This window comes from Nelumbo lutea, chromosome 3 (genome assembly GCF_056320005.1).
Source record: "Nelumbo lutea isolate HS-2025 chromosome 3, American lotus-T2T, whole genome shotgun sequence".
NCBI classification, from domain to species: domain Eukaryota; kingdom Viridiplantae; phylum Streptophyta; class Magnoliopsida; order Proteales; family Nelumbonaceae; genus Nelumbo; species Nelumbo lutea.
The window spans coordinates 79542936-79561697 of record NC_142686.1 but is presented as its reverse complement, the minus strand read 5'-3'; the positions used below and the strand labels follow the sequence as shown (position 1 = coordinate 79561697).

At 37.9% G+C, this 18762-nt stretch overlaps 1 protein-coding gene across 1 annotated transcript; it reads left to right on the top strand.

Moving 5' to 3' along the window:
- The first annotated feature begins 740 nt into the window (after window positions 1–740).
- On the top strand, window positions 741–3964 carry LOC148865930 (BAG family molecular chaperone regulator 3-like). The gene is made up of 4 exons (XM_088980663.1): window positions 741–1149; window positions 1505–1761; window positions 3376–3522; window positions 3676–3964. The coding sequence occupies exons 1-4, from the start codon at window positions 912–914 to the stop codon at window positions 3811–3813; spliced, it is 780 nt and encodes a 259-aa protein (XP_088836789.1). The 5' UTR covers window positions 741–911; the 3' UTR covers window positions 3814–3964.
- Window positions 3965–18762: the final 14798 nt, after the last annotated feature.

Below are 18762 nucleotides of genomic sequence, written 5' to 3'. Positions count from 1 at the left end.
CGGTCTGCATAATGTGGCCAACGTCAAGCCACCGGTGACCCACGGTGACACTATCATTTTATTGTTGCTATTGTGATTGTGGACTTGTGGCTTGTGGGTTAACAACGCAACCCACCGGTGACCCACGTCCCACAAGATTATTGGGACGTGAATGATCTAAACCCTCTATGAATTTCGATTCTTTTTGGACGGTTAACAACGCAAGTCTCTGGAGTGAGAATTTTATCGAGTGGTGAAGTGGGTCCCAGATCTCCTTGTGTAAAACGTGTCAAGAACCCAGATATTTATATTATAAATGATTTCCGTAAATAAATCCAGTCAATACTTCTTCTTTATAATTAATAAAAATAAAAGGGTTCGAGTATGTGATATGAAAAAGATACGAAATGGGAAAAACGTTTCAACAATGAAGTAGAACCATAAAAAGGCTATATAATGTATATAAGGGTAGAATTGGAAACTACCACGTAATTAACCCACTACGAAAGAGATTGACGGAGTCGGGCCTACAGTTATGATGCTCCAATAAATTCATGCCACATCTAAAATAGTCATTTGGCGGGAAGCGGACTTTTGCCGGATGCTTCTCGTAAGCTGTCGGCAAACGACGCTTCGCTGTAAGTGAGAACCAGCTGCTCGATTGACACGTGGAGAAACATCATTGGTTAAAATAATTCCTATTATTTTCCGTCATGTGAATCCAGCGACACACGACTATATAAACAATCTGGAGAGTAGAGAGGGTGCGTGCATGTGAGGGCTCGAGGGAGGCGGGGAGAGAGAGTGTGTGTGCCGCAACGAATGCCATAGAAATTCTTTTTGCAGGGAGGTAGAGAAGAAACCGCCGGAGCCGGAAGCAGCTAGATTTTGGGAGTTGCTCCGGCGGAATTTAGACCGGAAATATAAGAAAGATGATGAAGAAAAAGAAGAGCTTTAATGGTAAACTAAGAGAGAGCTCGACGACGACGACGACGACGACGACGTCGTCGACGTACAAAGAGGAAGAAATAGAGTGGGAGATGCGGCCGGGTGGAATGCTGGTGCAGAAGCGATGCGAGAAATCTGAAGTTTCGGCTCCCACCTTCCGGGTTCGGATCGCTTACGGCGCCTTCCGATACGATATCTCCATCAATTCTCAAGCTACCTTCGGTAAGACTCTCTCTCTCTCTCCCTCTCTCATCTTACCTAGTCTGAGTTTCTCAGGATTGGCGTCCCTTTGCTTATTCCTCAAATTTTACAAGTTTGTGGCAAAAAACGTCTAAGTTTTCCAAATTTTAATACGAATATGCATCTGAAAAGTGAAAGTGGTTAGGAGTAAGATCATTTTCGGAAGTTTTGGTAGAAATTGGAATTTTGTTTGTTTCGGAAAAGTATCGATTACCAACCAAATATACTTTCTTCTGTGACCATAATGCCTCCTGGTAAATCGATTGTCACGAAGACATCGACCAAGAAGGTTGCTGAGATGGGCAATATGTCAAGATGGTTTTTCTGTTAATGGCAGGGGAACTGAAGAAGCTGCTAGCGGCGGAGACGGGGCTGCAACCGGGAGAACAGAGGCTGATATTCCGGGGCAAGGAGAGGGAGAACGGCGACTACTTGGACTTGTGCGGAGTAAAGGACAGATCGAAGGTGGTGTTGATCGAGGACCCGTCGAGCAGGGAGAAGAGATACATCGAGATGCGAAGGAACGCAAAGATCCAGAGCGCCCACCGAGCCATCTCCGACGTCTCCTTGGAAGTCGACAAGCTCGCAGACCAGGTACGTCGAAGTCACTATTAATCCAGTTTTTTTTCTTTTTTTAATCTCCAACAAATTCGTTCTGTTCGACTGGCGACAGCCCAAATGTTTCTTTTCAGTGCCTCTGTAGAAGAGTTAACGTAGGGGTTTGCTTGGGTCTCGCTTTTCGTTTTTATTGCATTTTTTTTGACAATGGAATGCAAGTATGCAACCCATTTAACCTATTTGAGTTCCAGACTTTCAGTCTTCTATCTTCCACACGCATGCATCTATGTGAAGTTGGGTAATTTGGGTGAACCCAAGCCGTTGATGGGTCTGGTTGCACATCAGACCCTATCAATTAATTTATTTGTTTGATTTTTTTGATCAATAGGAGAGGCTTTTCCCATGTGAAATTGTAGTGGTTGATTCTTTTTCATTTTCTTTGGAGAAAGGGGACATAAATGAGTTGTCACAAAGATGCAAAACAGGGTCCTTCTGATCCCACCAACTTGTGGCTGCTATAAAGTCTTCACTCCCACATTAAATAGAAAAAGAGAAAAAGTACTTTTAAGCTCTGTTTGGAAAGATTACTAACATAAATATTTTTGAGCCTTATATTTTCATTGTACATATTTCTATTTGTAATCTTCTACAATGTGAGTAAAGTTTTTTTTTTGGTGCGGTGCAAATTTCAATCAGATACAAATTTAGCATCCAGTTTAGTTTTGCATCTATTTGATTGTTACAATTTGCACTCTTACATCATAAAATTTGTACTTTTGTCTCATTTGCATTTTACTGGTAGTGTAAATTTTGCATCTTAGGCTTCATTTGGAAGAAATACAAATACAAATACGTAGAATGCAAAACCTTGTATTTTGTGTTATTTTATATATATTTGTACTGTACATATTTGTATTTATACTTCTTTCAAACTGAACCAAGCTCAGTTTGGAAAGAGTATAAATACATTCAGAATAATACAAAATACAAGATTTTGCACTTTACATATTTGTATTTATACTCTTTCCAAATTGAGCCTTATGATCTAATGCAAAAGTTATTTCGATTCTCTCTCAGTGAAATCACATCATCTTGCATTACTTGATACCTCACTCTCAAACAAATAAGGTGAGACACACTATTTTGTTTTTTATCAAATTTAAAGTGAAAGTTATCAGAATTTATACAACCTATTTGCACTCATGCATTTACACCAAATGAAATTCCCTCTGGACCGAAAAATGGGTTACTTTGTTTACTTATTATCTATGTATTTTTTGGAGGTAAAAAAGGTTGTGGGCCATGTGGAACAGTTTCTACTTAACATGAAATCTAAGTTGTTGAACGAGAGAGAGAGAGAGGGGTTTCCTTTATATTAAGTTGACCGACATTGTTGTCCAGGATGCCACCCAATGTACAGGCATGTCGCAGTTGTGATCATTAATAATGGTAGTTGGATATTCAACAAAAAAAAAATAATGGTAGTTGGATCTGGTAAAGACAACATGGTCCCATGAAATTAATGAATCATTGCCACCATAATTTAGTGATGATGGAATTACTGCTATATTTGAGAAGGTGGGGCTTTCATTCTTCCTCTTAGTTCTTATTATCTCGTCTCTTTTTTTTTTTTTTCTCTTCTCTCAACAGGTTTCTTCTATTGAGAAGTCAATAGAAAATGGGACTAAGGTGCCAGAAGTTCAAATAACAACTTTGATTGAGATGTTCATGAGAGAAGCAGTCAAGCTTGACAGCATTGCCACAGATGGTGAAGTTTCTGTCCAAAAGAATTTGCAGGTAATATGCTCCTCCATTCATTCATTCATTCATTTTGTGGCTCAAGTGCAATCTAAATTAAGTGATTTGTAGTCAATGTCTTTTTTGGTCTCTGATTTCACTAGTGCTACAATGGAAGCCCTCCCTAATTCATTGGTTCATGAAATTATGCAGAGCAAGAGAGTGCAAAAGTGTGTTGAAACCTTGGATGTGCTCAAGATAAAAAATGCCAGAGTAAATCCTGTGGTTGTCACAACCAAGTGGGAGACATTCGACCCCCCAGCCACAACAAATTGGGAATTTTTCGATTGATTTCCTTTTATTTCCTCTTCTTCATTTTTTTTCATGTACTTGTATTGAAAAAGAAAAAAAAAGAAAGGAAAAGCAACAAATGTAGTTGTATTTGTAGACTTTCTCATGATACACTTACCAAATAAGCGTACTCTGCTTGATTGGTTGGAAACAGAGTTTTGTTGAGCTAGATTTAATCATATTGCTAAAACTAAGATGTAGATCTCTCTGACGCATAGGGATAGTGATAATGTGGATTCAGGGAGGGTTTTGTAAATTCCACTCTACCCGCCTCCTAGACCTCCCAACCCCACACCCTTTCCAATATCCATGGTTGGTTGGATTTTTAGAACCCAAACCCTTTTCATACTTGGAAATGCAAAACCCTACTTGACACTACCCTCCCCACATTAGAAGGTGAGGTGGGTTGGATTGGTAGGCTGGATCTAAAAATCTACATCTAACTTTCTGTTATTTCTTATCATATAATAAGTAAAAACATGAAGAGCCATCACATTTTCCAATTATTTGATTAAATATGTAAAAAGCGCATAAATTATAAATTATCTTTTACATAAAATTCAAAATAGTAATACATTCAACACCTTATATATAACTACATATGCAGGTTGGGGAGGGTTGGATTTAGCCTAATACCAATATCCCACCCATAACCATATGGATTGTGAAATTACAAAACCCCGCCCCCCAACCCTACCCCACCCCTTACACACACACTGGTAGGCTAAAAATTGTCATCCCTACTAATACAGTTTTTAATTTGAAAATGAGGCAAGGAAAGGTAGGAAAACCTGATCCAGATTTCCCTACCTTATATTTCAAACTTTTTTCTTCTTGAAAGCCCAACGGCTAAATTCATTAAACAACTGAATTCATCTCACAACTGATTACATGATAAATGAAAGATGAGAGGACCAAGTATTCATTATTTCAGCCTCGCCTGCCCGGCCAATACAAATCCGGCCTGGAAATTTCGGGCTTGGGCTTGGGTTTTGTGTTCAGCCCCGGCCTAGGTCTGGGCCTACATTAAGCCTACAAATAAATGTATACATGTTATTTTATATTTTATTATATATTTTATATATAAATATTATAACATGACATGTAATATTTTATATTATATAATATACAAAATAAGTTTATATGCATGTTATGTCATTTAATATATAGATATGTAATGTTTTATATATATGTGATATTGGCCCGGAATCAGGCCTGACCCGACCCGGGCCCATATAGACATGGGCTAGGGCTTATGTTTCAGGCCTAGAACCCTGGGCCTAAACTATAGCCCTTATCATAAATGCAAAGCCCGGCCGGGCCCATGATCATCCCTAGGAAAAACCCATTTCCACTAAGGCCTCGTTCGTTTTTCAATAAGTTACTTACCCTTACCCGGATAAATGCACTGACCTAGGCAAGTGTTCCCAGAAAAGATTTATCTCGGTAAGTACACTTATCCACGCACATAAGTGATACCCAATAAAATAAATTTTCCCTGATTCCTATATAAATCTGAAAAAAGAACATGGATTTCTTGGTCAATGAAAATAAAAATCCCATTGACCAAATTTTCCCCCTCTCAAAATCCAAAAAAAAAAAACCCCTAATAATTTGAGATCTTCCCAAACAGAATTTGTTTCAGACTCCAACGCTATCATGAAGTATAAGGGAAATGGATCGAACAAACAGTAAAAAACCACCATGATCTCCGATGAAAAAACCAGCACCAACTTTTGTATTGCTCATTCCACCGTCAAAATTTAGCTTCACTAAGCCATAGGGAGGCTTCAACCATTGATGAACTGGATCCATGATGGACGGGGTGATAGAATTTCCCAAAGATGTCTCAAAGGTGTTCTGGAGGTAGCTATAGTATGCATTGCCGCTCCGAAGATATTACTTGGGTGAAACGGTTTATGTTTAAAAATCTGTTAATTTCTAACACGCCATATACTCCACATGATGATTGTACCATACATGAAGGGATACATGAGAATGCCATGGTTTTCTTGTAACATCATTCACCAAGAATATAGCCAGTCCACCATATACATGTCTATTACTATATGCCTCCATACATATGTTCATCCAAGAGCCAAACTAGATGGCTCCGGAAATAGGGGTGTAAATAGATCGAATTTAAATTGGATCAAACAATATTCGAATTCGAATCCGATTAAATATTTGATTCGATTCGAACTTGACTAATTAATTATTTTAGGTAATTAATAAATATTTTATTTATATAAAGTATATAAATATATAAATTAATTATTATATATATATATAAATTACATAAAGCATTTAAAAATTTTATATGTTATATATAAGAATTAAATAATCGGTCGACTTTGGATATTTATCGAATTGAATCAGATCATTTCCAAATTCGAATATGATTAGTTATTCGGTATGAATAGAATATCCGAATTCGAATAATTAGATATTCTAATTATCCAAATTCAATTCGATTATGCCAAATCTAGAATTCGAAATCAGATTTTCGAATATCATTAACACCCTATCTGTAAGCTTTACAATAGAACATTATATGATTTAATGATTTAAATTCCTTTTTGCATAGACAACAACACGGATCAATCTAAGTTACTTTACTTTGGAGGATGTATCAAGTGGGAATTGCTTCCATGACCAATTCAAAGCGATTATTTCTACTGTTGAGGATGAGGCATACATATGACCCAACCATTTCATTCCCAAAGAATGTATTTTCCATGAGGGGTGTGCATCCATACAAGTTTGTCTTGTGCCTGAGAACCTGGCCAAGGTAACCTTGTCTTTCAAACCAATCATGAAATTCAGCACCGTTTTAATCCATTATTTGATTATAAGTTTATTTAAAAGTCTTACTTTATAAACCTATAATACAACAAAAAAAAAGAAAGGAAACACATTGATAGGAAAGAACAAATCTAATCATTGAAGTTGGTAATTTATGTAGTTGCAAAGATCATTAATCAAGTCACCCATGACCCATTTAATTCACCAAAAACCTAACATTTATCTATCCTCTTGTCCATGCTTTATTTTTACTAGTAAGTGTGCACATGCTTTGCATGTGACAATTTTTTATAATGATGATAGTAAATGATATGTTTCTAAATATTTTTATGTTTTTGTTATATTTCTATGCCTATAAAAAATACTTTTTTGTTACACTTGTTTTTGTTTTAGATGATGCACGAATATATGATATTAGAGATGTGTCCAAATGTTTTCTACAAATTATATTGTATTTTCTATACTTTTGTGTGTTTTCATATTTTTTTAATTTTTATTATTTAATTATGACATCAAGAGTTGACACATTTGACCTAAAAAGTTAAATTCTTGATTCACCACCAAACATGAAAATAGCTCCCTTTTTGGGTTGACTTTAAATTTTTATTTTATTTCCGTCATCAATAAAACCAATTATTCTTTGTTAAAATTATTTTTCTTTAATATGGTTAATTAATATAAAGTATTAGATATGCCCACATGTATTCCACATGATTTATATTTTTGTGCTTTTATCTTATTTTAATTTTTATTATATATTTAAAAATGACATTACAGGTTGACAATTTGATCTAAAAGATTCAATTGTTGGTTTACCAGCAAATAGGAAAACAATTTCACTTATGGATTAGTTTCAAATTTTGTATTGTATTTCCATCATGAAAAACAATTTTTGTTTATCGTGTTTAATTTTTAATATAATTAATATAAAATATTAGAGATGTGCCCAAATATTTTCTACAAACTTTCTATTATTTTCATAGTTTTATATTTTTATCTTTTATTTTTATTTTTATTTTTATTTAATTATGAGTTCATAGATCAAAGGTTGATACATATGACCTTAAAAGTTAAACTATTGACTCGCCATCTGGAAAATAATTTCATTTTTGGTTCAGTTTTACATTTATATTTTATATCCAGCATCAATAGAAACAAATTATCATTTACCACACTTATTTTTTTATTAAGGTAATTATTTTAAACAAAATTTAAATTAATAAAAGATAGTTTAAAAATTAATAAGTTTCTCATAGCAAAATTAATTTTATAAGGTTAGTATTTTTATTTATTTTATTTATAAAACTAATTGTATTGTAAATTAATTTATATATAATATTGGTAATTTAATTGAAATTTTAATTTATAAAAATTACTATAAATTATTATTATTAACCAATTTTAATTAATTTTTACAATTTTTGTAATTTTTAAATATGACTTAAATGGACTAAAATTATAGCTTTTATAGTTTTATTAGTAATAACAATTATTAATTATGATACCTAATTAAGTTAGTTAGGATTGCTTCACCACATAAATAAGTTACCTAATTAAATAGGTAACTTAAAGCACAAGCTTTGTAAAAAATTTGCACTTAAAACTATTGTATAACATATAGATTAACTAGTGGGGACCTGTGCAATGCATAGGATGGGGCACCCTTCCTTGTCCCTCGCTCCCATAAGTCATGACAGTCTACTCCATCCCCACCTTAACCCCAATGGGAGGGCGGGTTTGGGGCGAGGCACCCATTCTCTGTTGGGGATGGGGAATCCCCAAACTTTTCCATCCTGAGGCAACCACCTAAAATGTCTAATTTATGGATATTTTGCAAATAGGATTATGGGAAATTGGGGGTATTTTAGGAATTGGATTATGAAAATTTGGTGGTATTTTATATATGAAATTATGAGATCCTAGGATTATAAGAATATGAGGAAAACTTAGAGATATTTTAAAAATAAATATTAAATCTACAGATATTTTACTAATTTACCATCAGGTTTGGGAAATTATATTCAAACCCCATCCCTAATTTGGTGCAAAAGTATTTTCCTTGCCCTCACCTTGTCTCTGCCCCGTCGTCGTTTAAGATTTGATAAAACTTGGGAGGGGCAAAGTAGGGCCCTAGTTTTATAGGAAAAATTGCCATCCCTACAATTCTAATAATTTTCTATAACTAATTAACTAACAGTAAATTAAATAATAATAAATAACAATATTTTATGATAATTTCCAAAAAACTTTTGAAATTGCTATTGATTAGTAGTAATATATAGTAAATTAATTATTTACAATAACAATAATGATAATAATAAATTAATGGAAGATGCCATGAATATATAGAAAACTTTGAATTCCCCTTATTCCCCTCTTTTTGCTTGAAATCATGTCTATAGATATAAATATTGTTTGATTTGAAACACTAAATCTTAATAAATTATGGCCTATTTTTATAGGAAAGTGGAGATAATAGAGGGAAATTAAAGATAAAAGTGAAGGAGAGGATAAAACATATATTGAGCTTTTTAAGGAGAGAAGCTAGGTTGTTATAAAGAGCGAGAGGTGTGATGTGTGAATTGTGGGGGGGGGAAAGAGAGAACCCAATGGGAATGGAGAGGAATGAAGAGAGAAAGAGAGAGATAGAGATAGATAGATAGATAGATAGAAGATAGAGAGAGAGAGAGAGAGAGAGAGAGAAAGAGAAAGAGAGAGATGAAAGAAGGATAGATCCATCATATGGATGTTCAAACCATGCTAGATGGTTGGGCAAAATTTTAAAAATTTCTTGCAACCTTTTGGGAATCGCATTCCCAATTTTAGAAAAAATGTATTTTTCAATGATCATTCTTGCATCGAAATCGGACCAATTATGAAACCAAAAGAAAGGAAAAAGTATACCTGATATGGATTCCACAAGTGTAGCTCCCAAAGTGGTAGTTCACGCCCAAAGTGAGTCCCAAAACCAGCTTCCACTGAACATGGCATAGCTTGAGATGAAGCCGGTTCAACAATGCAGTTTTCAGCAAAACTAAAATCTAACAGAGTGGATCGAACTGGGAAGGTGAGTATAGTTTTTCTCTAATATTTTCTTGAAAAATTTAGAGGTCAAACTGATCAAGATCAGTCATGAGAAGGGGAGAGCGAATTAGGGTTTCTGGGGCAGCAAGAACAAAGAGAGAACTAAAAGCAGAATGTGTAACTGGAGTAGTTCGATCTCTTCTTTTATAAGCCTTAAGTCACACCACTCCTAATCGAATTAAGAGGTTCCTAATCCAAATCTTTATTTGGATTTGGACTCTCTAAGTGAATAAGACTTATCCTCTTATCCTAATGGGTGCTCCATACCCTTATCCAAACCCATATTCGCCCAAGTCACATGATTGCTTAAGTTGTCATGTGACCACTTGATTAATCCAATTAATCATGGGCTTTAGGCCCATTAAGCAAGTGGCTCACATCCCTAGGTAGTTGCTGACCCATTTAGATTCACTTTGTATGGCATGGGACCCCAACAATGACCTTCCATAAGCCACATGGGTTCAGCCTAGCCTCTATAATAAGGCCTGGCTAAATTCAAAGTCAAGTACAGTGAACCTCTGAGTCCATCAGTATGGGCTCTTAATGGGCACAAAATTTACATTAAATGATCCTTGAGTCCAGCCATCCTATGAAGGCCCAAGGATAGTGGACTTAAGTAAGATATAGCCCATTAGGTATATAGCCCTAAATGGTCTCTTACACTTAATTTCTCAACCCATAATGATCAAACACTACCCGACAGGGAAGGACCTTTCCCCTAGCTGCAAAGTGCAGTGTCATTCTCTGCACGAATGTGTCCTGGGAAATAAAACCTTTTGTAAACCCTTTTTTCTTAAAACATAATATATATTATCATATAAATATATTTTGCAAAATGAATCTCAAACACGGTTGAAATCGACTACCGGCAATTTTGGTTTCCATTAAAGAAAGTGCAATCCTGATCATTCACTTTGTCCGACAAAGGGGCTAATCCTATCATTATGATCGCCCACTCAAGTGAATTCTCAAGTTGCCCCAACATACCTAGGTTTTGACCACCCCCAAAGGATCTCACTAATTGGCATATCAAAAGCATCGTGATTCGACACCCAATGCAGTACCATAATCGAGTCTAGGGACTACGTATAACTTTCCAGTTTTTCCCATCATTCTCCAAGGTCCAGGACATAACTGGAAATTGGTCCGGGTTTAGTGTTTCAAACAATCACGCACTACATGTGCTTCAGGTCCAACCCTAGCAACTGAGACAAGCTGCCCCAACCTTCTTGGCAACACATTAGTGTCAACCTTGGCAAGATAAACTCACAAAGTCTATCCAATGGCTGAGAACATTCTAAACTAACATGAGTCTCATTAGTGCCCAGTTTAAAGGAAAATTATAGAGAAACACACCAATCATAACATGAAACAATTATGTGTTTTTACTCATTTACAATAAATGTATCAGTACATCAATTTGATTGGAGGTAAGGGCATACACTGTCTAACAGCTCCTACTTGCGCTTAGGTCCAATCTTGTACAAGCCTTAGTCCCATACTGTCCACATGTTTCTCAAAATCTTTCTATGTCAATGACTTAGTTAATGGGTCTGCCACATTCTCCGTTGATGCTACCTTCTGAATCTAGATGTCCCCTCTACCAACAATCTCCCGAAGTACATGATACTTCCTCTCAATGTGCTTTGATTTCGAGTAGGCTCTTGGCTCCATTGTTGTCGCACAACATTTGAATGGGTGATGTGCTGGATGCAACTACTCCTATTTCGTGAATGAACTTCTTCATCCATACTGCTTCCTTGGCAGCTTCACTTGTAGAAATGTGCTCGGCTTCAGTCGTGGAATCTGCTGTGGACCCTTGTTTGCTACTTTTCCAGCTAACTGCATAGGACTCCATTAAAGATGTAACCAAATGTAGACTTTTTATCATCTGGGTTTAACTAGAAGTCGATATTAGTATACCTGACCATTTGTAGCGAACTACCACCGAAGACAAGACAATACTCTTTAGTCCTCTGAAAGTATTTAAGCATGTTTTTCATGGCAATCCAATGCTCCTGTCCTGGGTTTGATTGGTATCTACTTACCACATTCACAGCCTGAGTAATGCCTGGCCGAGTGCACAACATGGCATACATGATGCTCCCTATGACCGAGGCATAGGGAACCTCTCTTATGCCCTCAATCTCCTCAGGGGTCTTAGGAGACATACCCTTGGAGAGATTGTTAGACAGTTTTGTATGCCCTTAGCTTTAATCAAAATGATATACTTTATGATTTATTGTAAATGAATAATAGTGCATATTTGATTCATGTTCCCTTGGTGTGTTTCTGTGTAATACCCTTAAATTGGACACTTAATGAGACTCATGTTAGTCTAGAATGTTCACAGCCAGTGGGTCGGTAAAGGGAGACCTATCCTGACAAGGTTGACACTATGGTGCCACCAAGTCGGTTGGGGTGGCCTGTCTCAGCTGCTAGGGTGAGACCCTAGGCACATACAGTGTAGGATTAATTGAATCTTTGAACTGGACTAGATTTCCAGTATTTCCCTGGACCTTGGAGATTGATGGGCAAAACTAGAAAGTTACACCCGACCCCTAGACTCGATTATTATACTACACTAGGTGTCGGATTAGGCTGTCCTTGATGTACCATTCAGTGAGATCCTTAGTGGGGGTCAAAACCTGGGTATGTTGGGACAGTCTGAGAATTCATCTGAGTGGGTGATCATAGTGACAGGATCAGCCCCTTTGTCGGACAAAGGTAATGATCAGGGATGCACTCTCACTAATGGAAACCAATAATGCCAGCAGCCGATTTCAATCGTTGAGATTCTTTTTGCAAAATATATTTTATATGAGATATAAAAGTATATATATGTGGTTTCAAAATGTTTGCAAGAAGGTTTTAATTCCCGGGATCCATACAAGCAGAGAGTGCAACACTGTTCCTTGCAGCCGAGGGAGAGGTCATCTCTTGTCGGGCAGTGTATGATCATTATGGGCTGAGAGGTTAGGTGTAAGACCATTGAGGATAATACCTGATGGGCTAATCTTGCATCTGCCCACAGTCCCTGGGTGTTACAAGGTGGCTTGGCCCAGGGACCACTTAGGGTAAGTGTTGGGCCCATAGAGCCCATCTGATGGGTATCAGGGGGTACACTGTCCATAATAGTATATTCGGCCTGGCCTTGTAACAAAGGCTGGGCCGAACCCATGTGGCTGATGTGCAGATCAATGTTTGGGTCCCACGCCATACAAGGAACCCAACTGAGCAGCAGTTTGGAAGGTTAAATGAATACATAACCTTAAATGAGCCTTAAGCCCATTTCGAACTGGGCTAATTTGATTAGTCAATTAAAGGGGCAAATTCTGAGATGGATCAACTGATAAGATTGGGCCCAGACCCTATCCACTTAGAGAGTCCAAGATCTAAATAAGATTTAGATATGGAAGCTTCCTAATCAGATTAGGAGATGACTGATCTCATCTGTAGATAAGATGAGGGTTATCCCTTATCACTTAAAGTGACTTCTAATCCAAATTTTATTTGGATCAACAACTCTTAATGGGATTAGAAGTTGATCCCTTTAAGTCTATAAAAGGAGGAGGGGGCGGCAGCCTTTAGATGCAACCAAAACACTCTTGTCTTCAGAGCTGAGATCACAAGAAGAGAGAATTCTGCACCCTGCAAATACTCTCTTGCCGCCTCCTTCCTGCAGCCGCCACCTCCAGCAGTTTGATCTCCAGTTCTTGGCAGAAATCAAGATTTGATCTTGATACCAATTTTTTGGAGAAAATATTGGTTGGAGCTATATTCACACGCCATCCAATTGATTCATGCAAAGGGTCAAGTTCTTTTGGAAGAACACTGCTGATTCTGCTCCACCCTACACTGTGCCATCTTCAGTGGGAGTAGTTTTTGGATACTTCCTTGGGCGTGAACACCTCCATTGGGAGATACTGTTTCTCCGGATCAGGTATAATCCCTTCCTACTCTTTTCGTTCAGATCTAGTTTAGTTTATGGTTCAAGAATGATCATTGAAAATATGATTTTCTAAATAGGGAATTCGATTCCCAATTGAAGGGAGAAAAAAAAATTTTGAAATTCGCCCCCTTATTCCGCAATCTTTGGGCGTCCATGTGATAGATATCCTATCCCTTCAGTGGTATCAGAGCCATGGTTCAAATCTAGAACCATTCTGCTTCAGATCTGAACTTGTGCAAATAGGGAGAAGGCATTCTACCCAGTTTGCGCAGATATGGGTTTTGGGACATTTGTTCCCAAAATTGATGGGCAAATAATCTAAAATTAATTTTATATAAATCTGATGAATGTTTAGAATAGTTCTTTATGCTTTTCTTGATTTATGGGCTGTTCATACAAGAGAAGATCGAGTTCTTGGTTTGCGCAGGGATAACTGCAAGATTTGCAGTTTCTTGATTTATTTATTACATTTGGTCTGTAAATAATTTTATTTTTTTTTTATTTTTAGACTCAATGTATAGGTATTCGATCTGATGTAATTATTAATAGAAATAGGATTTCTATTTATTTTTATTTCTGGATCGAAGATGGTGGCGCAGAAAAGGAGATTTCGTAGAGAAGGAGATTTCGCAGATGGGAGACATAGAATCTACGATTTGCAGTTTGTGAAACTGCAATCTGTGATCTAACCTTTGTTTTGTAGGATGGATTGTGTGAACAGCCCTAATTAACTGATTCATGATCAGTTATTTAATTTCATATTATTTTCTTGAGTTAAAGATTTAATTAAAGATCAAACCCTAGACCCATTCGAACCAAGATTGGTTAAAAACTGTTTGGACCAAATCTAGGGTTTAATCAAGGCTGAAAGTCAGCCCTAATTTTCCCACTAATGGGCCTAAGGATTGATATTTAATTAAATGGTTAATTCAGCCCAACCTGTAAAGGTCCAGTTTTAAATAGTCAAAACTGCCAAAAACCCACTTCAAAGGATAAAAGCTATATGGGCCGAACTGGGTAACCCTACTTCAGCCCATATACCTTAATAATATGAATCGTTAATATTATGGATTTAAAATGGGCTTCCAATGGGCCTTACAGATAATTAATTGATTGGATCAATTTATCCCTGCATGAGATGTTTGGATGTGTGATGTGTTGCGTACATAGGCTATAAGTGCTTGGCCCATGCTCATTCGACAGTGGCTCTTACGTACACCATGGCTGAATGCACATCATTGCCATGATGTCCCTTTTGGTCATTGGATGACCTCCCTCAGTGGTGGGCCCCTCACCTCATCAAGAGGTTATGTGCGGAACCCTAGCCGATTTAAGGCCCACCGAAATCTGGCTTTATGAAAGTCAGTGGGAGCCACTTTGATTTGACCTAAATCAAACTAGGGCGTAATTATTTGTTCCCTCCAGCTAATATGAGTGCAAGTGATAGGGAGATTCATATGATGAACTCTCTAAAGGCCTTCCATCATTAGCATGAGGATGGGTCCTTCAGTAATGAGGAAACACACTAGAAAATGGGGCTATCCATTTGTTGTTGGGCTTGTCTAAGTGTTTCATAAGATGATAGGGGCGTCATAGACCGATGTGGGAGGGGCTTCACCAGAAAATGGGAACTCTCTCACAGTACCTTGGTGTTCACAAATATGATGGGTAATCACTCACTGGACAGAAAGGTTTACCTGAAAACGGCTCTGAACCTTGTCTGACAAAGGCCAAAGGGAAAACTCATATGATGAGTGGATATGATCCTTCACAGAAAGGTGGTGGGGTTATGCAGCTAAAACAGTTGGCTCCATGCACCCTATGTGATTTTCCACATTTCCAGAGACAACCCGTAGTCTCCATCACTAATAAAGGAGGGAAATCTCAGAGATGAATAAATGGAAATGGAACGTAGATTAAAATCCATATCTATGTAATGAACATGAATCAAATTAGGTTGTGGACTGATGTTTGCTCTTTTATCAGAAAATGGCAAATGGATCTTTTGCAAAGCTTCTTGACGACAACAAGCTTAAGGGCGCAAACTATGCCGACTGGTACAGGAACCTTATGCTGGTCCTAGCTTCTGAAAAGTTGGACAAAGTGGCAAAGAATCCTACCCCGGAGCATCCGGGCGACAGGGCTTCTAAGGCCCGAAGGAGAGACTATCAGTAATGGGAGAAGAAAAACTCCATTGCCCGGTGTTACATCATTGCCTCCTTGGACAACCCAATATAGAGGCAGTTCGATCAGATCGAACTTGCCAAGGACATATTGGACAGTCTCAGGACGATGTATGAAGAGCAGAATCGTTCTACTCGACAAAAGGTCTTGAAACAGTTCATGACCACACAAATGACCAAGGGCCAATAAGTTCATGACCATTGTCTTCGGATGATGAACCTTGCGACCCAAATAGATGCTATCCTTAATTTTTTGCCCCTTCCTTTAATCCGTTCATCATGAACTATAACATGAACAAGCTGAATGTAAGCTTGCATGAGCTCAGCAACATGTTGCAAAGAGCCGAAGAACTGATTAGAAAGGATGAGCCTGTAGCTATGCTTGTTGAAGCTAGCAAAACAGGCAAAAGAAAGAGGAAGGCAAAGAAGCCTCAGAAGAAAGCCACTAAGGGTAAGAAGTAGAAGAAAGACAAAGCATCAGATGCCTGTCACTTCTGCAAGAAGACCGGCCACTGGAAAAGGAACTGTCCAGCCTACCTAGAATCCAAAAAGGTAATTTTGAAACTTGTATTATAGAAACCATTTTATTGGTAACTTCTGCGTCCTGGTGTATTGACTCCGGGGCTTCAACTCATGCGTGTAACTCACTGTAGGGGTTCAAGGTAAGCAGAAGGCTGAGTGAAGGAGAAGTCACTCATTACTTGGGGACTACTGCAATTGTTGTAGCCGCGACAATAGGAACCGTGGAGTTAATTTTTAGAGAAGGAAAATTTGTACTAAGAGATTGTCTTTATGCACAAAATTTAAGGGAAAATTTGATTTATGTCTCAAAACTATGTGCAGATAGTTATTCTGTCTTCTTTAGTAATACGATTATTATTAAAAGAAATAACAGATTCATTGCATACGGGGAACTAGAGAACGGTCTCTATGTTCTACATCCTTCTCTACAAACTAACATAACCGAAACTACGTCGGCTGAAATCCCCAAGAAGAGAGCCCGTGATACAGTTAATCCCACGTGTCTGTGGCATTACCGACTTGCCACATCGGTGTTGACTGAATCACAATGTTGGTAAAGGATGGTCCTTTGGATTTTTTAACCGTAGAAGATCTTCCCACATGTGAGCCTTGCCTACAAGGCAAGATGACGAAACGGCCATTTAACTGTAAGCCTGAAAGATGTATAGGCACACTTGACCTAATACATACTGATGTATGTGGTCCCTTGAGTGTTAGGACACGGAATCAACACGTGTATTTCATCACCTTCACAGATGATTTCTCATGATATGGTTACATGTACCTAATGAGACACAAGTCTGAATCCTTTGAAAAGTTCAAAGAGTTTAGACAAGAGGTTGAGAAACAGTTAGGGAGAGAAATTAAGGCCCTTCGATCAGATCGAGGTGGCGAGTATCTCTCTGACGAGTTCAGTGACTACTTAAAGGACAATGGGATAGTATCACAATTAGCTCCTCCTGCTACACCACAACTTAATGGTGTTTCAGAGAGGAGGAATAGGACCTTATTGGATATGGTCCGGTCGCTTCTCATACACTTAGAGTTATCCACATCTTTTTGGGGTTACGCATTAGAGACTGCGATCTACATGCAGAATCGGGTTCTAACCAAATCGGTTCCGAATACTTCATATGAACTTTGGACCGGAAAGAAACCATGTGTTAAACACTTGAAAATTTGGGGTTGTCCAGCACACGTTAAAAGAACGAGTACAAACAAATTGGAATCCAAGACCAGTTGTTGCCTATTTGTAGGGCTCCGATGGTAGGGTTAAGACCTTCAAAGCTCGTCTGGTGGCGAAAGGGTACACTCAGAAAGAGGGCATCAATTATGAGGAAACCTTTTCGCCTATGGCCATGCTTAAATCCATTAGGATCCTGGTAGCTGTAGCAGCATACCATGATTATGAGATTTGGCAGATGGATGTCAAAGCTGCTTTCCTGAATGGAGATCTTACTGAAGATATCTATATGCAGCAGCCGCAAGGCTTCATTGCTGCGGGTCAGGAAAACATGGTAGTAAACTTAATAGATCCATTTATGGACTTAAGCAAGATTCTAGAAGTTGGAACATCCGTTTTGACTCTGCTGTCAAATCGTTTGACTTCGAGCAGAATCCGGATGAACCCTATGTTTACAGGAAGTACAGTGGAGATAAGGTTACCTTCTTGGTTCTATATGTAGATGACATTCTACTCGCTAGGAATGATGTAGGAATGTTAACTACGGTGAAAGTATGGTTTTCACAACAATTCTCCATGAAAGATCTTGGAGAAGCCTCCTATATACTAGGTCTTCGACTCTATAGAGATAGATCGAAGCGGATAATAGGATTATCCCAATCTGCCTACATTGACAAAATAGTCAAAAGATACAACATGGAAAACTCCAAGAACAGAAATGTTCCTTTTAGGCACGGAGTCACTCTCTCCAAGAAGATGTCTCCTAAGACTTCTGAGGAGATTGATGGCATGAGAGATGTTCCCTATGCCTCTACTGTAGGAAGCATCATGTATGCCATGCTGTGCACTCATCTTGACACTACTCATGTAATGAGTATAGTAAGCAGATTTCAGGCCAACCCAGGGCAGGAGCACTGGACTACTGTGAAAAACATACTTAAGTACCTTCGAAGGACAAAAGAGTTTTGTCTACTTTCGATGGTAGCTCACTACAGATCCAAGGGTATACAGTTGCCGATTTCCAGTCGGATCCAGATGATAGAAAGTCTACATCTAGATATATTTTCACGATAGGATCGTGTGCTGTTTGCTGGAAAAGCAGCAAATAGGGGTCCACTGCAGACTCCACGACCAAGGCCGAGTACATTGCCGCAAGTGAGGCTGCCAAAAAAGCCGTGTGGATGAAGAAGTTCGTTCACGAATTGGGAGTAGTTCCGTCC